The following is a 24,632-nucleotide window of genomic DNA, read 5'->3' on the forward strand; positions in this document are numbered from 1 at the left end:
CTCTCTCCATGGAATTTTCCAGGCAAGAATACTGGAGAGGGTAGCCATTCCCTTCTCCAGGGGATCTTCCCAACTCAGGTACTGAACCTGGGTCTCCTGCATTGCAGGTAGATTCCTTACCAGGGAAGTAGTAATGGCCAAGAATTTTCCATATACACCACATCTTAAGCCAGTCATGTGTTGATGGGCACTTGGAATGCTTCCTTATCTTGGCTAATGTAAATAATGCTGCTATGAACATTGGGGTGCATGCATCTTTTCAAATGAAAGTTTCCTCTAGATATATACCCAGGAGTGGGATTGCAGGATCATATGGTAGCTCTATTTTAGTTTTTTAAGGAACCCATATGCTGTTTTCCATAGTGGCTGCACCAATTTACATTCCGACCAACAGTGTAGGAAGATTCTGTTTTTTCCACACCCTCTCCAGCATTCTTTATTTGTAGAGTTTTTGATGATGGCCATTCTGACTGTGTGACATAATAACATCATTGTGGTTTTGGTGTGCATTTCTCTAATAATTAGCAATGTTGAGCATCTTTTCATGTGCCTGTTGACCATCTATATGTCTTCTTTGGAGAGATGTCTATTTAGGTCTTTTGTCCATTTTTTGATTGGGTAGTTTTTTGAGTTTTTTTTTTTCATTTTAATGTTGAGTTGTATGAGTTGTTTGTGTATTTTGGGCATTAACCCCTTGTCAGTGAGATCGTTTGCACATATTTTCTCCTTTTGTAGATTGTCTTTTCACTTTGTTGATGGTTTCCTTTGTTGTGCAAAAGTTAGATTTTGCTTTTATTTCTTTTGCCTTGCGAGACTAATCTAAGAAAACTTTGCTACGATTTATGTCAGAGAATGTTCTGCCTGTGTTCTCTTGTGGGAGTTTTGTGGTGTCATGTCTTATCTTTAGGTCTTTAAACCATTTTGAGTTTATTTTTGTATGTAGTATGAGGGAGTGCTCTAGTTTCATTAACTGACATGTTACTGTCCATCTTTCCTCACATCACTTGTTGAAGAGACTGTCTTTTCCCATTGTATATTCTTGGCTTCTTTGTCATAAATTAATTTGACTGTAGGTGTGTGGGTTTGTTTCTGGGCTCTCAAGCCTGTTCCATTGGTCTATATGGCTGTTTTTGTGCCAGTGCTATACTGTTTTGATTGCTGTATCTTTGTAATATAGTCTGAAGTCTGGAAGGGTTATACTTTCAACTTTGTTCTTTTTTCCTCAGAACTGGCACTCACTTAGAATTGCTTTGACAATTTTGGATCTTTTGTGGCTCCATATAAATTTTAGGATTATTTGTTCTAGTTCTGTGAAAAATATAATTTTTCACAGGTATTTTGATAAGGATTGCATTGAACCTGTAGATTGCTTTGAGTTGTATGGCCATTTTAATAGTATTCATTCTTCCAGCCCAAGAGCATTGGATAGTTTTTCTTCTCTTTGAATCATCTTCACTTTCCTTTATCAGTGTAGGATAGCTTCCAACATATCGGTCTTTCTTCCTTGGTTAAGTTTATCCCTAAGTTGTTTTTTGTTTGCTTTTGACATGGTTTTAAACAGGGTTGTTACTTTCTGTTTCTGATATTTCATTGTTAGTGTAAAGAAATGCAACAGATTTCCCTATGTTAATCTTATATCCTGCTACCTTGCTAAATTCATTTATGCAAATAGTTTTTATGTGGAGATTTTGTATAGAGAAAGTATCTTGTCATCTGCAAATAGTGACAGTTTTACCTTTTTTCCAATTTGGATACCTTTTATTTTCTTTGTTGTCTGATTTCTGTGCCTAGGGATTCCAACCAATGTTGAATAGAAGTGGTGAGAGTGGGTATCCTTGTTTTATTCCTGAGTTTAGTGGGAAGGCTTTCAGCTCTTTACTGTTCAACTTTTTACTGTTTATTTGTTGGCTGTGGGTTTACCATAAATATTAATAACTTTTACTATGCTGAGATATAGTCCTTCTATACCTACTTTAGTGAGATTTTTTATTATGAATAGATGTTGGATTTTATCAAATGCTTTTTCTGTGTATATTGAGATGATCTTGTGGGAATATATATTTTTTTAAGTGTTACCTGGTTATAGAAATCCCTGTTGCTGCATGGATCCCCATGGGTTAATGTTGTAAAGATATAGTAAATAGTGCCAAATGGAACAACAGCAAATGTGCCATTTGCGTGAAAGGAAATCCTCTCTGAGCTCAGAGAGCTCCTGAAGGGAGACTTACCAGCTGCAATGAACATTGGGTACATGTATTTCTTCAAAATACAGTTTGCTATGGATATACACCCAGGAGTGGGATTGCTGGATCATATGGTAGCTCTATTTTTAGTTTGTTTGTTTTTTTTAGAAACTTCTATACTGTTCTCCTTAGTGGTTGTACCAATTTATGTTCCTACCAACAGTGTAGGAGGGGTTCCTTTTATGCACACCCTCTCTGACATTTATTGTTTGTTGACTTTTTGATGATGGTCATTGACCATTCTGACTGGTGTGAGGTAATACTGCGCTGTGGTTTTGATTTGCATTGCTCTAGTAATTAGCGATGTTGAGCATATTCTCATGTGCCTCTTGGCTATCTGTATGTTCTCTTTGGATAAAAGTCTTTGCCCATTTTTGATTGGGTTCTTTGTTTTTTTGATACTGAAATGCATGAGCTATTCGTGTGTTTTGGAGATTAATCCCATGTTGGTCACCTTGCTGGCAAATATTTTCTTCTATTATTTGAGTGTTTTTTCATTTTGTTTATGGTTTCCTTTGCTGTGCAAAAGCTTTTGTGTTGAATTAGGTCCCATTTGTCTATTTTTGTTTTTATTTTCATGACTCTAGGAGGTGGATCCAAAAAGATACTGCTGTGATTTACATCGAAGAGTGTTCTATGTTTTCCTCTTAAAAATTTTATAGTAGCTGGTCTTCCATTTAGATGTCTAATCCATTTTGAGTTTGTGTATTGTGTTAGAGAATGTTCAGATTTCATTCTTCTACATATAGCTGTCTAGTTTTCCTAGCACCACTTATTGAGGAGACTGTCTTTTCTCCCTTATATATCCTTGCCTCCTTTGACTTAGATTAATTGACCATAGGTGCATAGGTTCATTTCTGGGCTTTCTGTCCTGTTTGATTTATTGATTTATACTTCTTTTTTTGTGGGTGCCACTACCATACTATTTTGATTAGTGTAGCTTTGTAGTATAGTCTGAAATCAAGGCGCCTGGTTCCTCCAGCCCCATTTTGCTTTCATAGGATTGCTTTGGTTATTTGGAGTCTTTTATGTTTCCATGAGAATTTTTAAAACTCCTTGTTCTGGTTCTGTGGAAAATGCCATTGGTAATTTGACAGGTATTGCATTGAATCTGTAGATTGCCTTAGGTAGTATAGTCATTTTGACAGTATTGATTCTTCTGATTCAAGAACATGGTATATCTTTCCATCTGTTTGTGTCATCTTCAGTTTCTTTCATCAGGATCCTATAGTTTTCAGAGCACAGGTCTCTGTCTCCTTGTGTGTATGTCTGTATGTGTTAGTTGCTCAGTTCAGTTCAGTTCAGTTGCTCAGTCATGTCTGACTCTTTGCAACCCCATGGACTGCAGCATGCCAGGCTTCCCTGTCCACCACCAATTCCTGGAGTTTACTAAAACTCTTGTCCATTGAGTCAGTGATGCCATCCAATCATCTCATCCTCTGTCATTCCTTTCTCCTCCCACCTTCAATCTTTCCCAGCATCAGGGTCTTTTCAAATGAGTCAGCTCTTCGCATCAGGTGGCCAAAGTATTGGAGTTTCACCTTCAACATTAGTCCTTCCAATGAACACCCAGGACTGATCTCCTTTAGGATGGACTGGTTGGATGTCCTTGCAGTCTAAGGGACTCTCAGGAGTCTTCTCCAACACCACAGTTCAAAAGCATCAATTCTTTGGTGCTCAGCTTTCTTTATAGTCCAACTCTCACATCCATACATGACTACTGGAAAAACCATAGCCTTGACTAGACGGACCTTTGTTGGCAAAGTAATGTCTGTGCTTTTTAATATGCTGTCTAGGTTGGTCATAACTTTGCTTCCAAGGAGTAAGTGTCTTTTAATTTCATGGCTGCAATCACCATCTGCAATGATTTTGGAGCCCAGAAAAAATAAAGTCTGTCACTATTTCCATTGTTTCCCCATCTATTTGCCACGAAGTTATGGGACTGGATACCATGATCTTAGTTTTCTGAGCTCACTATCCTCTTTCACTTTCATCTAGAAGCTCTTTAGTTCTTCTTCACTTTCTGCCATAAGAGTGGTGTCATCTGCATATCTGAGGTTATTGATATTTCTCCTGGCAATCTTGATTCCAGCTTGTGCTTCATCCAGTCCAGCATTTCTCATGTACTCTGCATATAAAATTAGAAGTTAGTAGTTCAGTCAGGTTCAACTCTTGCAATCCCATGGACTGTAGCCCACCAGGCTCCTCTGTCCGTGGGATTCTCTAGGCAAGAATACTGGAGTGGGTTGCCATTTCCTTCTCCAGGGGATCTTCCCAACCCAGGGATCAAACCCAAGTCTCGTGCACTGCAGGAAGATTCTTTACTGTCTAAGCCACCAGGGAAGCCCCTTTGCCTCCTTAGGTAAGTTTATTAATAGGTATTTTATTCTTTCTGATGCAATGGTAAATCAAACTGTTTCCTTAATTTCTCTTTCTGATCTTTTGTTGTTAGTGTATAGAAATGCAAGAGATTTCTGTGTCCTGCAACTTTACCAAATTCATTGATTAACTCTAGTATTTTTCTGGTAGCATCTTTAGTATTTTGTAAGTATAATATCATGCATCTGCAAACAATGATAGTTTTACTTCCCTTCCAATTTGGATTCCTTTTATTTTTCTACTGTGATTGTGTTGTCTAGGACTGTGTTGAATAAAAGCGGTAAGAGTGGATATCCTTGTTTTGTTTCTGATCTTAGAGGAAATGCTTTCAACTTTCCACTGTTGAGGACAATGTTAGCTTTGGGTTTGTCATCTATGGCCTTTGTTATGTAGAGGTATATTCCCTCTGTGCCCACTTTTTGAAGAGGGTTTTTTTTTTTTTTTAAATCACAGTTGGGTGTTGAATTTTGTCAGAAGCTTTTTCTGCATCTTTTGAGATGATCATATGTCTTTTATCCTTCAATTTTTTCATGTGGTGTATCACACTGATTGTTTTGCATTTTTTGAAAAGTCTTTGCATCCCTGGGATAAATCCCACTTGGTCATCCTTTTAATATGTTGTTGGATTCAGTTTGCTAGTATTTTGTTAAACATTTTTGCATCTGTGTTCATCAGTGATATTGCCCTGTAGTTTTCTTTTCTTCTTTTGTTTGGTATCTTGGTCTCGTTTTGATATCAGATTGATGGTGGCCCCATAGAATGATTTTGGAAGTATTCCTTCCTCTGCCATTTTTTGGAATAGTTTCAGAAGGACAGGTGTTAACTCTTCTCTAGATGTTTGTTAGTATTCACCTGTGAAGCCATCTGGTCCTGGACTTTTGTTTGTTGGAAGTTTATTAATCATGGTTTCAATTTCAGTACTTGTGATTGGTGTGTTTTTATATTTTTCTATATCTTCCTGGTTCAGTCTTAGAAGATTGTTCCTATCCATGAATTTGTCCATTTCTTCTAGGTTTTCCATTTCATTGGCATAGTTGCATGTAGAAGCCTTTTACGATCCTTTGTATTTCTGTGGTGTCCAGGGGATATTTTAAGACAGGGGACCGTGAGCAGGGTAGACAAAAAGCTCTTTTGTTCTGTGTCTGTGTCCCAGGTGACCATGGAGGCTGGCGGCCTCCCCCTGGAGCTGTGGCGCATGATCCTGGCCTACCTGCCCCTGCCCGACCTGGGCCGCTGCAGCCTGGTGTGCAGGGCCTGGCGTGAACTGATCCTCAGTCTCGACAGGACTCGCTGGCGGCAGCTGTATCTGGGCTGTGCTGAGTGCCGCCACCCCAACTGGCCCAACCAGCCCGATGTGGAGCCCGAGTCTTGGAGGGAGGCCTTCAAGCAGCATTACCTTGCCTCCAAGACCTGGACCAAGAACGCCGCCATCTTGGAGACCTCTGTCTGCTTCTCTCTGTTTCGCCGGAGGAGGACGCGCCGGACCCTGAGTGTTGGGCCAGGCCACGAGTTTCACAGCCTCGGCAGTGCCCTGGCCATGTCCAGCCTGTTTGACCGCATCCTGCTGTTCCCAGGTCTGCATGAAGAGCAGGGTGAAATCATCCTGAAGGTGCCCGTGGAGATCGTAGGCCACGGGAAGCTGGGCGAAGTGGCCCTGCTGGCCAGCATTGACCAGCAGTGCTCCACCACGCGCCTCTGCAACCTCGTCTTCATGCCGGCCTGGTTCTCGCCCTTCATGTTTAAGGTGGGTGTCCGCCTCCGACGGACAGCCTCTCCCAGCCTGACCCCGAGTCTTGGCCTCTTATCGGCGGGTTTATAACCCTTTTTTTGTTGGAACTGAGAGTTCAGTCATCATTCCTATAACACAGTCCTCTGAGTTCTACACCAGTTGAGAAGGAGGCACGGGGATCAGTAAAGATCAACATTCTGCTTTGTTCCCTCCCTGGAGGTCAAAATTGCCTTGTACGTCTTCCCTTCCAAACTGGACCAACTGGGGCCACAGGTACAGCAGCTGGGAGGGAAAGCCAGGTTCCAGGAGCATGCCGCATGGTGGCAGGCAGCATTCCCAGAGAGATGGCCAAAGAGGGGACGCTCTGCAAGCCAGTGACCTTCAGCACGTTAGCCCCATTCTGGGGAGGGTCAAGGAAGGTCTGGCTTTTGCCAAGAGTGACTGGAGAGAGAGTCGGGAAATAGCAGAACAACATAGTCCTTCTAGGAACAGAGCAGTTGTTTTCAGAGACAAACACGGTAGCTTGTTGGTAGCTCCTGGCAGAACAGTCTGCAGCTTTTTTTTACATTGCTTAGAAACTGATTCCAGTGCATGGATTTTGTACCTTGTCAACAAAAACTACACCACCACTATTCTACCAGTAACAACCAGATTGTCTGTCAGGTTCGTAATGATCTTTGCCACCGGTCATTTATGATGCACTTACTGGGTGCCAGGCATGTCCTTACAGCACGATTAAGGTGGGTAGTGTCAGCCGGCTTTATAGACAAGCAAACGGAGCCTCAGCAAGGGTCTCAGACGTCGTAAGGGACAGAACTAGGGATCAAAACCTGTAATCATAATATAGGTGACTTTGCATCAGTGGTCTCACAACAAACTTGTGGTGGACAGAGGAGATGTGTCCCCATTTTGCTGATGAGGGACACTGAGGCTCAGAGATGGTGAGTAACTTTCTCAAGCGGATAATTAGGTTAGACCTCAAATCCAGGCCTTTGAGCCGAAGTGCTTTTGAAATTACATTGTACTGTCTTCCTGGAAGCTTGAAAGGCTGCTTGCTAATTAGACCTAGAACATTTCAGGACTGTTGAGGTCTTCTACTGCTGATCTACAGACCCAGAAGAATTGTTCATTTCCAGATCCTTCACATTTCATAAACATTTATTCTTGGAGTAAGATGTTCATTTCAGCCTCTGTTTCCCCTCATCAGTGTAGCCACAGATCTTCAGGGAGTAGGCCTTGGCCTTAGATGTCTCTGTAGCTCAGCCCACTTCCTGCCTCAGTGCTTGGCATATATTAGTGCTCAGTCTTTGATTGTCTTTTAACTAACAACGGGACAAGGGGCCAGAATCACCCTGCCTGAAAAAATGCCAAGGCCAGGGTGATTTCACAGCTGTTTTATATGACTTTTGAGGGGAACCTTGGCAGTGGCTCTGCATCTCTAGAGAGCTAGTGTTTTCCTACAGAAAGGAAACAGTAAGAGAAAATAGACTTCAATCGCAGCAAGAAAAAGTTAGGTTAGCCCTAGGGAAGAACTAGACAGGTTGAAGGGAGTTAAGTTCTGGGACAAGCTCTCAAGGGAGATCACTGCTGGAGAATGTAACATTGTCCAAGGATTACTGAATGGGATCATGGGACACTCCCTCCTTTTGTGGTTCAGATACATCTTGTGGAACTTGGTGTGAAGTCCAGAAACAGTTCTTGTTGAGAAATACAGAGCATCCAGGCCTCACTGTCAGGCCTCACTGAGCTGAGGGCTCAGCACTCCCCTGCCCCAGAGGACTCTGCTCTGCACGGTGATAATAGCTGGCTTTTATCACATGCCATCTTTGCGCCTGGCTCCATGCCTGGCGCTTTGTTAGCTTGTGAGCCCTGTATTGTAGACAGAGAAACTGAGGCTTGGAGAAGGGACATGTCGGCCTGAGGTAACACCCTTGGAAGAGGCAGAGCTGGGGGCTGGGCCCGGCAGCCAGACCTCAGAGCCCGCGCCCTTTAGCCTCTGTGCTGCCGGCTCTTCAGACACGTGGCCTGCTGTCTCCTGCTCCAGCTGCGCACCAGCTTTAGTTCCCATGCAGACCCCCAGCACCCTCCCACTGCCGGCACAGCCCCTCCTGGCCACCTGGGCCTCCGTCAGCCCTCCCACTTCGCCCAGCTCCGTCCTGAGTGCAGACACTAGGCTGACCTCTGGCGAGCGCAGTCCGCAGGCTCAGGTGGAGGCTGGCTTGCAGGACCCAGGGAGGATGACAGGGACGGGACAGCGCATTGGAGAGTGAGGCCCAGAGAGGTGCCCCATGATGGGACACAGTCTCTGTGAAACCGAGGCCCCACGTGGGACCCTTACCCCTCAGAGGGCTTGGTAAAGTTGGGCTCGCATCCCAGCCAGCTCCTGGGTTTGTGGAAATTGGAAGCTTCCCCATCATTTCTAATCATCCCTAGAGTGATAGTTTCCTGGTTCACCTCCAGTGTTAACATGTGTCGATTCCGTTTCCCCCATCATCCCTCTGAGCATTCAGCATCTTCCCCCTTCTGCAGGTCCCCCCCCAACACTCCTTATTCTAAGTGCTTCATGAGCATTGGTAGGATTTACTTGAGATCTGAGGGGTTGGGGAGGGGCCCTGCTGCAGAGTGAACTTTTCTGCCGTTCTCCGTTTCCACTCTCGGCCCCGCCCTTTGGGACTGGAGGGAGAGAGGGGCAGGCAGCTTCATGCAGAGCAGCTCCCGGTTCCTCCGGGGCTGGCAGACATGCACCCTGTGGGGAAGGGAACGTGACCAGCAGGACAGAGGCCTCTCGAGGCGCCACCCCCTCTGGAGCAGTCAGAGCTCCGACCAGCAAAACAGATCCTATCCCTGTTACACCCACTGTCTCTCTCTCATCCCCCAGACAACTTCAGGTCACGTCCAGTTTGACAACTGCAACTTCGAGAATGGGCACATCCAGGTCCACGGCCCGGGCACCTGTCAAGTGAAGTTTTGCTCCTTCAAGAACACTCACGTCTTTCTGCACAACGTGCCTCTGTGTGTCCTGGAAAACTGTGAATTCGTGGGCAGTGAAAACAACTCGGTGACTGTCGAGGGCCACCCGTCCTCAGAAAACAACTGGGCCTACACGCACCTCTTAGGGCTCATCAGGTCCTCTCCTGGCGTGCTCCCCACCGAGGACTCAGACTCTCTAATGTCCCTCGACCTGGAGAGCAGGGACCAGGCCTGGAGCCCGAGGACCTGTGGCATTGTCATTGAGGACAGCCAGAGCCCCACCAGCCCAGCCACCGGCTCCCCCAGGGCTGGTTCCCGGGAGGCAGAGGTGGGCAGCAATGGGGAAAGGGTGGCCCAGACCCCAGACAGCAGCGATGGAGGCCTGAGTCCCAGCGGTGAGGATGAGGATGAGGACCAGCTCACGTACAGACTGTCCTACCAAGTGCAGGGCCCACGGCCGGTCCTGGGGGGCTCCTTTTTGGGCCCACCGCTGCCCGGAGCCTCCATCCAGCTGCCCAGCTGCCTGGTACTGAACTCCCTGCGGCAGGAGCTGCAGAAGGACAGGGAGGCCATGGCCCTGGCCAGCTCCGTGCAGGGCTGCCTCATCCGCAAGTGCCTCTTCCGGGACGGCAAGGGAGGCGTCTTTGTTTGCTCTTACGGCCGAGCCAAGATGGAAGGAAACATCTTCCGGAACCTGACTTACGCGGTGCGGTGTATACATAGTAGCAAGGTGCTGTCATAGGCTTACTGTGCAGACCCATGAGGCCTCACTGGGTCACCAGGAACATGATTTTTGAGTGGTGAGAGTGCTTCAGTGGTTGTACGCAGGAGGGCTTGGATGGAGTTAGTCTGTATTTTTTTAAAAGTCATCATCTCTTAAGCTTATAATGCACACTGGCCCCATGTCCATCGTCTGACTTGAATGAGGCAGAGCTGTCCTGGTAAGGAGTGTCTGGTATCCCCATTCATCCTTAGTCTTGGGTAGGTGATGTGTCCATGAGTTTAGGACCTTGGCATTGGGCCCTTTGCAGTGGTCCTGCCTTACCTCCTGCACTAGGAGGGGAAGTCTAACTTTTAAGACCCAAAACATTTTCCTCCCACATCCCAAGGGGTAAAGGGTTTATTGCTTTTCTGTCTTCCACCACCCCCCACGAGAGCCACAGGGTTTGCAGCTCTTCAGCCGGCTGCTTAAAGCTTGTTCTCTGGGAAAATTGGGGAAATCCAAGAGGGGCTTAGTGCTTTTTCCAAAGTGACTGCTCTTTCCCGCCAAGTGCCCAGCAGGAGGGAGGCATCTCCGGCCTCTCGTCTGGCCCTCAGCCTTTCTCCGTGAGCGCCTGGCATGGTCTGTGGAGACGTGAATAGATGCAATGACTCCCGGGGCTTCTGTGCTCTCACCGATTCACGCTTGGCTTTCAACAAGTTGTGAAAACAGCCAAACTCTTCTTTCTGGCCTGCATGGCACCTGTGTCTTTTCAAGCAAGCAGGCGCTCCCGTCTCGTGCCCTTGGAGGTGCCTTTTTCCCTTAGATTCCAGGCTCGTTGGTTGTCCTACAACCTCAGCTCTCATGGATTCAGAGAATCTTCTTGTGGGAGCAATACTCTTTCTAACTTTCTCCATCATAAGCAGAAAGCATCACCTTGAAATTGTACTTCCATTATACTTTACCCCTCCCAGGATTTAACTCTAGTGTAATATATTGTCTATTGTTAATACACAATTTACCTTCACATAATCTATTTTATTATTAATACACAGTTTTTTAAAAGACATATTTTAAGTTTTTATGTAATTATTAAATATTAAAAAAAAGTGTAAGTGGCCGTACATCCTCTTACTAAACTGTGTGCCGGGTTATGGTATCTTGTTTTAAAGAGGCTTCCTTATCCCTATACCAACATTTTTAACTGTCTCTTAGTTTGGAATTCCAGTGGGTTTTCCACCCCAACATAACACATTAAGAGAGATGCAGAGCGGGCAAGAATGGGTATTTGTCTTAGAAGTGAAAAGCCAAAGGGAAGGTGGGCAAGGAGCACCTGTGAGTTACCTTGCCCTCTAGCACTTCCTTAGGCAGGTGAAGTCCAGCAGAAGTGCCTGTGGAATTGGCCCTTGGTTCCATTTGAAGTAGCTGTGTCCTCAGACCTCTGGGGAACTCTTCATGTGGTGTTAGCAGCCTGCCTAATCACATCTCATCTAAGCATCCCTTCCATCCTGCTCCGAGGTTGTGGATCTAGAGCCCAGGGCCAAGCTTCCATCCAGGGTTTAGTGAAGGACAGGTATGAGGTTGGTGCAAAGGCCTCAGGACCAAACCCAGAAGGGCGTGGAGATGCTCCCTCCTGGTGAGCACGTGGAGAGAGCACCTGAGCTGGCGTCGGGCAGATCTGCACAGATCAGACAGGAAGGAGGAAACCCAGGTGCCCGCTGAGCAGGTTTTAAAAAATAACCTTTGTGGCCAGAAAACGAATGGCTGTCTCTTCTCTGCCTAGATCATCATGCTCAGGAACCACATTCACCACTGCAGAGCATCGGGCATCTTTCTTCGCTTGGAGGGTGGTGGCCTGATCGCCGGCAACGACATCTGCCACAACGCGGAGGCCGGCGTGGACATCCGGAAGAAGTCCAACCCCCTCATCCTGGTACTTCCTCCACCTCGGTGCCCCTTTCAGGGTGGCTCATAGTTCTCAGAAACCTTTGCTAGGGTGTCTAAGCAAATGCTACCGTTTTGAATTCCTGCTGCTTCCTGTTTGCAAGTCGTTCGTGTCCTTTCCTCTGTGTGTCCTTGTGACTCTGGTCTCTTCCTCCGTGTGCTGAAGGTGACTTTGGATAAATCACATCCCTGAAGTCTCCCCCAGCAAGGATGAGGACCCAGCAGACAGGGAAGCTCACAGGGCCTTCCTTCCTGCAGCCCTGATATGCTCTTGTGGGTTTTGAGTTCAGTAAGAATAAAGACATGATGTCTGCCCTGAAAAAACACTTGGTTACCCTGGTGAGTCTGCCTAATCCATCAGGGGAAAATCTGGAAGCCAATAAGAATAGGAGCTCCCATAGCAGGAAACACTTTAAAGTAAACTTGAACTTTGTTTTTGTGAAATAGTTTTGGAAAAGAAACAGCTAACTTCCTGGTTTAAATATATGATTGTATTTAGGCTGTAAATTAGCAGAGTGAAGCAATTATAATTTATTATAACCTAAGGTTTTTAAAATCACTGCAGATGGTGACTGCAGCCATGAAATTAAAAGACGCTTACTCCTTGGATGGAAAGTTATGACCGACCTAGATAGCATATTAAAAAGCAGAGACATTACTTTGCCAACAAAGGTCCATCTAGTCAAGGCTATGGTTTTTCCAGTGGTCATGTATGGATGTGAGAGTTGGACTGTGAAGAAAGCTGAGCACTGAAAAATTGATGCTTTTGAACTGTGGTGTTGGAGAAGACTCTTGAGAGTCCCTTGGACTGCAAGGAGATCCAACCAGTCCATCCTAAAGGAGATAAGTCATGGGTGTTCATTGGAAGGACTGATGCTGAAGCTGAAACTCCAGTACTTTGGCCACCTCATGCAAAGAGTTGACTCATTGGAAAAGACCCTGATGCTGGGAGGGATTTGGGGCAGGAGAAGGGGACGACAGAGGATGAGATGGCTGGATGGCATCACCGACTCAATGGACATGGGTTTGGGTGGACTCCAGGAGTTGGTGATGGACAGGGAGGCCTGGCGTGCTGCGATTCATGGGGTCGCAAAGAGTCAGACACGACTGAGCGACTGAACTGAACTGAAGATTTTAATCAGTAGGCAAAAGGCAACTAACTGGGAAACAGAAAAGCTAGGTTTCAGATCCGGCTCTGCCACAAATGTACTACATGACCCTGGGCCTCTTTCCCCGTTTGCACAGAGGAGTTTGGCAGAAATACCTCTGAGGGTCCTTGTAGCCCGTATACCTTCTGGTGGCCTTCTGCCTCATGGGAAACCTCAGCTCCCTGGGCTAACCTTCCCTGGGTGGCCCCTCAGGCCTGTGCTTAGTCAGTGTTCCCACTACTGGGGCTCCACCTCCACGGCCCTGGGGTAACGTGGCCTTGATGATGATCATGTGCTTTGGAGGCTCAGAAATTTTTGGAGGACTCTTTGGAGGCTCAGAAATTTTCAGTACTGTGCATTGCAGATGAAGGCAAGAGCCCTCAGCATTAAGTGTTAGGATGTAACTATTAATACATCCCAAGAGTCTGGGCGGGGTAGACGCCTCTCTCGGGAGTCTCTCTGACAGGTATGCACGTGTGCACCTGTGCAGAGAGGGCAGGGCCACGCCCGCTCCATTCACTTTGTTTTGTGCTGGGATCCTGCAGTGACGCATCTTCCTCTGCGTATGCCTCCTGGCCCTGCCGTGGGGCAGCGCTGAGCCCTCTGCTGCTCCCCGGCGTGTCTGATCTGCCTTCTCCTGTTCACCTGCAGTGTAACCAGATCCACCACGGCCTTCGCTCTGGCATTGTTGTCCTTGGCAATGGGAAAGGCATCATCCGGAACAATCAGATCTTTTCCAACAAGGAGGCTGGCATTTACATCCTGTACCACGGGAATCCAGTCGTGAGGTATGTATGTGCCTCTGTGCTCGGACCACCCTGCTCACCCATGGTCCCTTTCTTCCTCTTTCATCTCTGGTTCCCCGCTTCCTGTCTTTGCTTCATTTGAAACCATTTTTGTTTACTGAAGCAACTGTATGCTTGCAAGCAGAGAAGAGACAGACTTCACCCACAATCCCACCTCAGCAGCACAGCCTTCTGTGTTACCTTATCTGTGTTCCCTTCCAGTTAATGACGTGGGGCCATTCTATTCAGCAAGCATTATTGGGCACGTCTAATAATGATAACGAAGGTAAACCAGGTAGACTCTGCTCCCTCGGAGCTGACTCTAGTCTTGAGGAGGACATGTGTGTCCAGAAAGAATGCCAAGATAGGAGTGGCATAGAGATTTCAACTCACTTGACAACTCTGATCAGTTGCTAGTGGCTACCTGGGATTGGTGTATTAAGATTGGAGGCTGCATCTGACCTCAGCATGGAAGCATGCCCGTGATCCGTCGCTGGCGTGAGCTGTCGGTGCTGGGGCTGGGGGTCTGCCTTCCCACCCGTCATGTGGTGCAGGCCGTGATAAATGCTGTCAGAGTGGTGCCGAGAGAGGGGGAATTATCCTGCTGAGGGGGCGGCGGGGGGCCTCATTTGGGAGCTGGCATTGGGGTTAGACTTTGATATACTGGTGGGGCTTGGCCTCTCGTGGAGCTGGGGAGCAGACACTCCTAGAGAAGAAAGCGGTGTGCCCAGAGGCAGCCAAACGCAGCAGAGTCAGGAAGCACACAGGCCCCTGGGGCTTGAGAGAGAGTCTCACACAAGTTGTGACGTGGCTGTGAAACATCTCAAGTTGGGACTGTCCCAGATCGTCTTGGGTCCTGTGGTCACTGCAGCCTGAGTGTTTATATCCCCGTGGCAGTCCACCTCTGCCAGGCAGTGAGCTGGAAAGCCTGGGGCCAGATGAGGAAGGCCTTATGTAGTCCAGTGGGAAAGGTGGAATTTATTCTGTCTAGATGAGGGGGTATCATTAAAGGTTTTGAGTGGGAGACTCACATGTTATGTCTGCACTTTACAAAAATAACTGGAATTATTGTGCAGCAAATATATTCTGAGAGTTTTTCCCTGCATTATCCTGTGTGTTCTTTTCCATGTTGTTGCAGGATCTTATATTTATCACTTTGGTCAGTTTCAGAACATTCCATTGTTTTGATACTCCCTCATTTTTGAACCAGTCCCATTACTGTTAGGCTTCTATTTTTTCACTGTTGTAGGCAGCTTGTTTTTGTTTGTTGTTTAGTCACTAACTCACGTCTGACTCTTTTGCGACCCCATGGGCTGTAGCCCACCAGGCTCCTCTGTCCATGGGATTTCCCAGGCAAGAATACTGGAGTGGGTAGTCATTTACTTCTCCAGTAGGCAGCTTACTAAAAACAATTAGTGATCACCTGATTATGGAGCTGTTTTCCCATCTTTTACATTATTGCCTTAAGAGTATGGGTTTGCACGTGTGTGTATTATCCATTAAACACGCATTTAGGTGTTTACTCCATGTAAGGGGGTTAGCAGCATCAAGGGTGTGTGAACTGTCTCTGCCCTGTAGAGTGTTCGGTGTCCTTCTGCAGATGGAGCTGTAAGGGAAGGACTCACCAAAGGGAACGCTTTTATAGGTCTTCATGCAGGTGCAGAAGGAAACCAGTCATGATTGCAGTGAGTCAGGACAGGGCACGTGGGCGCTGACCTTTGAGCAGTACTCAGCTGGTAAAGAATCTGCCTGCAATGCAGGAGACCCAGGTTCAATCCCTGGGTCAGGAAGATGCCCTGGGAGTGGGAACCCAGTCCAGTATTCTTGCCTGGAAAATTCCATGGACAGAGGAGCCTGGCAGGCTACAGTCCGTGGGGTTGCAAAGAGTTAGACGTGACTGAGAGACTAATACTTTACTTTTGCTGAAGGACAGGTAGGATTTTATGGCCTCAGAAAGGCGTTACAAGCCTGGGGCAGTGAAATTTGGGGTATGACCTGGGAAAGTGGTGGGAAAAGTGTGGTGTGTCTGGGCACAAGGTCAGCCTACAAGGTGGGGTTGATGCTGGAGCATGGGGGAACTCGAATACCACGTGTGGTAGGTAGAATAATGGCCCCCAAATCTATCCATTTTCTAATCCTTGGAACCTGTGCATAGACTGTCTACAAGGCAGAAGAGACTTTGCAGATGTGATTCAGTTAAGGGTGCTGAGCTGGGGAGAGGACCCTGGGTGATCCAGGTGGGCCCCGTGTAATCACAGGGTCCTTAGAAGAAGAGCAGTCAGAGAAGGGGAGTCAGAGAAGGAAGGCCGGGCCAGAGGAATGAGGCCACAGACCAGGAAGCCTGGGCCGCCTCTAGGAACCAGAAAGGTCAGAAACAGATCCTTTCTGAGTCTCCAGAAAAAAGGCAGGTCTACTGGCACCTTGATTTAGCCCTGTCAGACCCATTTTGCACTTCTGACTTCCTAAACTGGAAGACAATAAATTCGTGTTGTTCTAAACCACTACGTTTGTGGTAATTACTTACTGCAGCCATATACCCAAACCTTGTGGATGCCTGGGAGTTGTTGAAGGGTTTCGAGCAAGGACTATTACAACCAGATCAGTGTCTTGGCTTTGTTGTTGTTGCTGTCATTTTATTTTATTTTTGGCTTTTTAAAACAGTCACTTTGAGGGAATTCTCTGGTGATCCAGTGGTTAGGACTCCATGCTGTTACTGCTGAAGGCCTTTGTTCCCCCTGGTTGGAGAACAAAGATCCCACAAGCCAAAAACCTCCACCCCCAATAAAATTCTGGGTTTAGGTGTAAACTACTATGTACAGGATGAATAAACAACAAGGTCCTACCGTACAGCACAGGGAACTATATTCAGTATCCTGTGATAAACTATCATGGAAAAGAATAGGAAAAAGAATGTCTCTATGTGTATAATAAGTCACTTTACTGTACAGCAGAGATTGGCACAACATTATAAATCAAATATGCTTCAATAAAAAGTATTTTTTGAATAAAACAGTTGCTTTGAGAGAATTAGGTTGTGCTTTTTTCCTTTATGTTTCTTTGTGATGGAGGACAGGGATTTGTGGGAGGTGCCTGAATTTCAAGGTCCCTGATGTGACCTCACTAAGGCAAGCCATTGAGCATATTTTTTTTTGCTGGTAAGAGTTACATAACCTATGGTTTTTTGTTTTTTTTTTTTTTCCCCTTGGCTGCAAGGAAGCACAGGACTCAAACTGTGTTACTATCCCACCCTTGGTACTTGGAACAATGCTCTGTCCCCTTTTCCTCATGTTTTCTGATGTCTTTTTTATATTTGTTCTGCCTGCCCTGCCTACCTACTTTCTTTCTGAAAGTGAGATTTGTGTTAAAAGTATAACACTCATGCATTTGCTTCTGTGGCGCAGCTCACAGAATGAGGTTTGCCTGAGCCCAGGGACTGCATCTGACCCTGAATTCTAGAAGCCCAGAGTAACCATCAGTTGACTGAATTATAATCACATCAAAGCAGTTGTCTCATATCTGAGTAAAAACATAAGGATGTTTTTTAACAGACAATTTCACTTATTCAACTCCAAATGCATAAGGTAGGCACAGTTGGCATTTGGCTTCCCCACAAGGAAGTAAGGGCTTCCCTGGTGGTGGCTCAGTGGTAAAGAGTCTGTCTGACAAGCAGGGGGCGGGGGTTCAGTCTGTGGGTCAAGAAGATTCCCCTGGAGAAGGAAATGGCAACCCACTCCAGTATTCTTGCCTGGGAAATCCCTGGACAAAGGAGCCTGGCAGGCCACAGTCTGTGGGGTCACAAAAGAGTCAGACACGACTCAGCAAGTAAACAATAATAAATGTAGTAAACCCTTTGGACCCTGCCCTACAGATGGGAAGACTTAGCAGCCAACTCATGATCCGTGAGGTTCTGTGAGAGGAGCCAGGCCCCATGTCAGGCTCTGAACAGCTCGCTGTATATTTGGATCTAAATCCCTCGGCTGCATGGTAGGAAGTCGGAGGGCACCTCCTCAGAGAGGGGGCAGGTCCTCCTCCAGGATGGAAGGAGCTCACAATATTCCTGTTAGTAAAAATACCAAACAGCAAATGTGTCTCCTCCAGAAATAACCCACTTCTGCCAGTGTCTGAGTGGCTCGTATTTACAGGCAGGAAACCAGAGTTGAGAGACTGGAGCGACGCAGGTCCTTACACACTCAGGTGTCTTCCTCTAAGGAACTCATTCTCGAGGACTTTCCATGGCAGCAGGGCCATGTGTGTCTCTTGAGTCAGGAGCACGCTTTCTTAGAGCTTCCGTTACGCCAAGTGAGATAAGTCAGTGAAAGAAATACTGTATGATATTGCTTATACATGGAGTCTAAAAAATATAACAGACTAGTGAGTATAATAAAAAAGCAGAGTCAGCTATAGAGAACAAACTAGTGGTCACCAGTAGGGAGAAGGAAGCAGAGAGGGGCAATGTAGGGGTAGGTGATTAAGAGGTATAAAAGGTATAAAGTATTACATATAGAATAAGCTACAAGGATACATTGTACAACATCAGGAATATAGTCAATATTTTATAATATCTGTAAATGGAGTATAACCTTTAAAAATTGTGAATTACTGTGTTGTACACCTTCAAATCATATAAGACTGTACAACGATAATACAAATAAAATGGTGCTTGAGTGTGGCTGACAGTCCAGAGAGGCTGCAGAGACAGGCGTAGTTGCAGGTGGTTTGGGGGCAGTGGTAACTGACGATTGCTTTCTGCCTGGCTTCTGGGCCTCAAAGAGGTGCCCCATACCCCAGTGGACCTGAGCCATCTGGGAAGCCCATGAAGAAGGGGAGGCGCCTTGGGTGGGTGTTGTCTCTGATGCATGATGGTGGTCTGGCCTCACCTTTTGTCTTCTCCTTTCATTCTAGCCGGAACCACATCTTCAAGGGCCACGCGGCCGGCATCGCCGTGAGCGAGAGCGGCAGAGGCCTCATCACAGGTCGGCATGAGACGGCCTGGAGCTGTGGCCACCCAGGCCGCCACGACCCAGCCAGTGTCCGCAGCTTCCCACCTGCCCCGTCCTTCCCCTGCAGACTGGCCTCCTGATGGTGACCAGCGCTCGGGGACGCGGGCTCCACGCCCTGGCCGTGCCCACCACGCAGGGAGGTCGCGTCCGTCCTTTGCCAGGCCTGGTGCTTATAGGATCTGAGCGGGTGGCTCACAGAACACTGTCAGAAATATTCACACCACACGAACTGAACCCCTTCTCTGGGCTCTATCGGTTTGTTCCTGCTCTGGCAATCCATCCCCATTCCCCCTCTGCCTGGCCAGCTCCTGTCATTCTCTGAGCCTCAGCCCAATTGTCTCTGCCTGGGGGAAGCCTGCCCTGACCTCCCCTCATACATCCACTCACTCAGTCCACCAAATAGGCCTACTCTGCAGGACACTGTACTTAATTTCTCATGGTCCATTTAATGACAGCCTCCTTATGATCCATTTAATGACAGCCTCCTTTGCTGTGTTCTGTAGGGCAAGGATCATGTCCATCTGGTACGTCAGTGTGGCCTCAGCACAGAGCATAGCCATACCTAGAACATTAATGAGATCCAGTAAATATTGGGCCAGTAACTCCTCTTGACTGAATCCTGCCTTTCTTCATTGGACGTTTTTTGAGCGCACAGTGTATGCAGGAGCTGGGGATACGGCAGTGAGGAAAACAGATGATCTCTGCTGTCAGGAACTGACGTTTTAGGCGGGGAAAATAACAAAAGCATGTGTTTGTTTTTTTTTTCAAGAAGAGTCATCTCTGAGGGCAATACATATTTTTGTTTTTTGGCCACACCACACAGCTTCAGGATCTTAGTTCCCCAATCAGGGATGGAACTCTGGCCCTGACAGTGAAAGCGCCAAGTCCTAACCATTTGGCTGCCAGGGGGTCTACAGATAATTAAAATAAGGTGATAGACAAAACTGTGTGGGTATTTAGGATTGTGTGGTCAGTGCAGGCCTTCCAAAGAAGTGACATGTAAACTAGAAGCTGGAGGATGGGAAGGAACTCAGGAAAGAACCGGGATTCCAAACGGGGCCACCTGCGGGAACAGACTTGGCAGGCCCGAGGAGCACAGAGGTTGCCCATTTGACTGCAGTGCGGTGAGCAAGGGGCGAGGACTATGAGATGGGAGGCAGGCAGGAGCTGGTCACACAGGGTCTCCTGAACCACTGCAGTCCTGTCCCAAGAGGCAGAGAGTCCGCCCCCTCCTGGAGCTGCGGCAGCCGTGTCCCAGGACACCCCTTCTCACTGGTGGCCCTCCAGCCCGCCCCCTCCCAGAGACGTGGTGGAGGGGAGAGGAGGGCTGTGGTCAGTCCAGAACAGGCTGAGGAGGACAGGCTCGCACCTCCCCAGGCCTGTGAGGAGTGGCTGGATTCTGCGTCAGTGCTCCCGAAGACAGTCCCCCAGGACAGACGGCCCTGCCTGGCCTTGGTCCGGGCACTCTAAAGCCAGCCTGTGCTTAGTTATCAGTCCCCCAGGCCGCTGGATACGGTGGGTCCTGGGGATACAGGAAACCACGAGGCAGACACAGACCTTGCCCTTGGGGAAAGCAGACAGCAGACAAGTCCTTGGAACGTCACACAGCAGGCAAGATTCTGGGTGCTGACCCCTGACGTGCAGGCCTCAGCGTCCTTGTCCAGACTTGTTTTCTGGCAGCTGTTCAGTTCCTCATGCCAGCACTATAGGTGGCCTGTGACCCTCTTTTCCACCTCTTTCCCTAGAAAACGTCATCCGAGAGAATCAGTGGGGAGGTGTGGACATCCGCCGAGGAGGGGTCCCCGTCCTCAGGAGCAACCTCATCTGCTTTGGCTACTCGGATGGTGTAGTCGTGGGGGATGAAGGCAAAGGCCTGCTGGAAGGAAACACCGTCTATGGTGAGAGCCGCCCTCCTCGGGGTCAGGTTTGGGGGCCAGTGCAGCCTGGAGGCGGGAAGCCCAGGCTCCATCTCCAGCTGGTGGGTACTGAGAGAGTCACTGCCTTTCCCTGGGCCTCCAGTACCTCCTCTTAAAGACCAGCCTCTATCTCAGGTCCCAGCCCCTCTCAGAAGGCATGAGCCTTTCATAAATCACCTTCTAATCCAGGGGGACCCCATGGGGTCAGCAAAGCAGAGAGCTTTAATCCCCACTTACAACAGCCAAGGGCAGGAGTGGATCTTGTGTAAGGACAGGGCCATCTAATTTCTGATGCATGAGCATCTAACCCCTCTTACTCTTTCTTTTGATCCAGAGAACTAAAAATATAATGGAGAAATAGGGTAATCATTGAAAGAAAACGGTTCTCATTCATTCTGTGACCTTGGCCCATACCTGTCTTTCTGGACTGCGTCTCTAATAATAATAATAGCGAACCTACGTTCCAGTCCTGGACTCTTACTAGGCCTTTCCTGTGCATTCTCATTTAATCTTCAGGACCCCTTCTGAGGTTGGCGCGGTCAGTCAGCCCGTGTTAAAGATGAGGGAACTGAGGCACAGGGTTAGTAGCCTGCCCAAGGTCACACAGGTAGGGAGTGGTAGGGCTGGGACTCAAACCCTGCATTTCTGTGCGGGGTGTGGTTGGGCTGGATGAGTTCTGAGGGCCCCTGGGCACTTGTCACCATGGGCTCATGTGTTTCCCATCTGGAAGCGGGGCCTTGGCAGTTCCCAGAGCACTCTTACACCCCACGGAGGGACGGCAGTTGTGAGATGAACCTGACCGTTACTACCCCTTGTATGAAGGAGAAGCCTGCAGCAGCCAAGCCCTAAAGTGACGTGTTCGAGTCCATTTACCAGCCAGTGGCCCAGTCTCCCAGGCCAGTGCCTTTCTGCTTCCCCACCTGGGGAGATACCGGGCGCTGCCTCGCCTGTCGGCAGCATTAGTGACCAGCGCCTTTCACTGTTACAGCGAATAAGGGCTGCGGTGTGTGGATGATGGCGTCCAGCCTGCCCCACGTCACCAGCAACCACGTCAGCTACAATGGCCTGTACGGCGTGGCAGTGTTCAGCCAGAAGGATGGCTCCGGAGAACTCCCTGGAGGCCACGGGGCCCAGGAGAGCTTCAGCGAGGACGGGGATGCCATCCTGTGGGAGACGGAGCTGGAGAAGGACGACGACCCGCCGCGCCGGCCCATCACCATAGCTCTGGTCGAGTCCAACAGTGTTAACCACAACGGAGGTGAGCACCCCTCCCATGCTGGGCCTGCCCCGAGACCCTCCAGCCGCACCGGCCACTTCTTAGCCACTCACCCCCTGGACGTCCATCCATTCTCTTCTTCTCCCACCACCACCGCTCACCCTTCTCTTGCCCGAAATTCCTTTTCTCCCACCCACACGTCCGAAACAACTCGGACCTCAGAGCCCTCACCCGCTGTGCGTCCCTCCTTCCAGCTGGGCCCTCCCCCAGCCCCACCGGGGCTTGTTAGGGGGGCTGAGACTGCATTCGTTTCTGTGGCTGCTTCATCAATTCTGACAGGCAGTGAACTGGAGGTGAGGAACTGCATCCCACTCTTGTTGGTGCGCCCTGCCCCTTGGCACCAGTCCCACACCTGGCATATACATTTCAGTGAATTCTGAGACACATTTTTCATATTTTTTTCACACCTCTGATGAGATGCATCTTACAGTTGATGGCATATCATGGTTTAATGAGCAGCGATTTTTCTTTCTTAGACTTCCCTGGTGGCTCAGACAGTAAAGCATCTGCCTACAATGCGGGAGAGCCGGGTTAAGTCCCTGGGTCGGGAAGATCTCCTGGAGAAGGAAATGGCAACCCACTCCAGTATTCTTGCCTGGAAAATCCCATGGACAGAGGAGCCTGGTAGGCTATAGTCCATGGGGTCGCAAAGAGTCAGACACAACTGAGCAACTTCACTTCTTTTTTTTCTTAGAGATATAGAAAATAAGAATATTTAAAATCCATGTTATCTTAAACTTCATAAAAATGGATAGTAGGTGTTTGATGTTTGTTGAATGGGAAAAAACATTATTGTGGAATTCATCCAACTCTACAGCTCCCACACCTGGCTGATTATGAGAACCACTCTGGGGAATGGTGGAGGAAGGCTTGTTAAAGAGAGGCCCCTGGGCCCTGAGTAAGCTCATCACCCTGGGAGTGGCCGAGGCAGGGAGGTGGGGAGCCAGTGGGCCCAGCCCACTTACTTACCTGGAAAATGAGTTCTGTTCCCTCCCAGTTCAGGGTTTCCTTCCCGTGGCCACGCTGTCCAGTTCGACAAGCAAAGCCACGTAAATTCAAAACACTTGATTTGTTTTTGCGGTTCTCAACCAAGCCAAGAGAAGTAACAGGCAGGTGCCACCAAAAAATTCAGACCTGCAGGGCTTACAACCCAGACTGCTTCCACAAGAACCCATGGTCATCACCCACCCTCCCTCAGCCTCCTCCCCCTGCCCGAGCCTCCCGCTCCTGGGGGGCGCGGTAGACGTCACCACTGGGGGTCCTGCTCACCCCAGGCCCGCCTGCCATGCTGCCTCTTCCTGACCGCGTGCTGCGGTTCTCAGCCTGCTGATCTTGTGCTTTTTTTTTTCCCCTACGGCATCTGTAAGAAATTTCTTAATTCTTAAGAAATAAGAAAATTTCCCCAAACAATAGGGAGGCAGATTCTAGCTCAGAATGGGAAGCAGAACAAAAGCCACAGAATTTGCGCTCGGGTGAGTCTGTCTGTCCAGAGGCGGGATGGGCAGCCTTGATCAGGTAGTGAGCGCCCCGTCCCAGGAGGCATAGATGCCGGTAAGGGGAGGCAACTATAGGAGGCATTCCAGCGCAGGATGAGCGCCTGGGCCGGAGGACCAGCTGAGTCTCAGGCGCCTCTTCACAGCACGTCTCCCTCCCCCTCACTTAGCACTTGGCTCAGAAGGAGCAGAGTTTCCTTGCTGGTCCTGCATTCCCTCCTGCTCTGTCATCCAGCTTGGAAGATGCAAGTCCCCAGCGCTGGTTCTCCCTGTCCTCCCCACCTCCTCTCCTGGTTGCACAGTTCTGGGAAGGCTTTTCCTCCTGGTCTGGTTAGCAGTGACCCTGGGGCCACCTGTGCTTCCTCTCCCCCCACAGCCTCCGGACTCTACATCCAGAGCAGTGAGGCGCTGCACGTTGTAACCAACGTGATCCACGCCAACAGAGGCAGAGGCGTCACTGTGGCCCAGAGCAGCCAGCTCACCCGTGTGGCCAACAACAGCATCTCCTGCAACCGCCAGAGTGGGGTCAAGATCGAGGCCCAGTGCAAGGTGGAGCTCCGGGGCAACGGTATCTATGACAACAGAGTCCATGGCATCATCACCAAGGGGGACAGCACCGTCATGGAAAATGACATCATTGGCAACCGGGGCAGCGGGCTGCAGCTGCTGCCCACGTCTGACACAAAGGTGTGTGTGTGTGTGTGTGTGTGTGTGTGTGTGCATGCCTACGCCAGTCCTAGGAGAGCCGTGTGTGTGTGTGTGTGTGTGTGTGTGTGAGATGTGCATGCCTACGCCAGTCCTAGGAGAGCCGTGTGTGTGTGTGTCTGTGTGTGACATGCATGCCTACACCAGTCCTAGGAGAGCCGTGTGTGTGTATGTGAGATGTGCGTGCCTACGCCAGTCCTAGGAGAGCCGTGTGTGTGTGTGTGTCTGTGTGTGACATGCATGCCTACACCAGTCCTAGGAGAGCCGTGTGTCTGTGTGTGTGTGTCTGTGTGTGTGACATGCATGCCTACACCAGTCCTAGGAGAGCCGTGTGTGTGTGTGTG

At 48.6% G+C, this 24,632-nt stretch overlaps 1 protein-coding gene across 4 annotated transcripts in view; it reads left to right on the top strand.

Moving 5' to 3' along the window:
* FBXO10 (F-box protein 10) overlaps positions 1–24,632 on the top strand; it is a 43,383-nt gene that overhangs the window by 14,100 nt on the left and 4,651 nt on the right. For all 4 annotated transcript variants that reach the window (XR_006272919.1, XM_043486864.1, XM_043486866.1 and 1 more), the window contains 8 exons: positions 5,776–6,366; positions 9,230–10,051; positions 11,805–11,954; positions 13,765–13,901; positions 18,801–18,871; positions 20,644–20,796; positions 21,803–22,072; positions 23,960–24,270. Coding sequence is in view for 3 of the 4 variants with exons in the window: in XM_043486864.1 (XP_043342799.1) it covers positions 5,782–6,366; positions 9,230–10,051; positions 11,805–11,954; positions 13,765–13,901; positions 18,801–18,871; positions 20,644–20,796; positions 21,803–22,072; positions 23,960–24,270 (2,499 nt within the window). In the remaining variant the exon portion in view is untranslated. The remainder of the gene's footprint in view (positions 1–5,775; positions 6,367–9,229; positions 10,052–11,804; positions 11,955–13,764; positions 13,902–18,800; positions 18,872–20,643; positions 20,797–21,802; positions 22,073–23,959; positions 24,271–24,632) is intronic.

This window comes from Cervus canadensis, chromosome 14, assembly GCF_019320065.1.
Source record: "Cervus canadensis isolate Bull #8, Minnesota chromosome 14, ASM1932006v1, whole genome shotgun sequence".
NCBI lineage: Eukaryota > Metazoa > Chordata > Mammalia > Artiodactyla > Cervidae > Cervus > Cervus canadensis.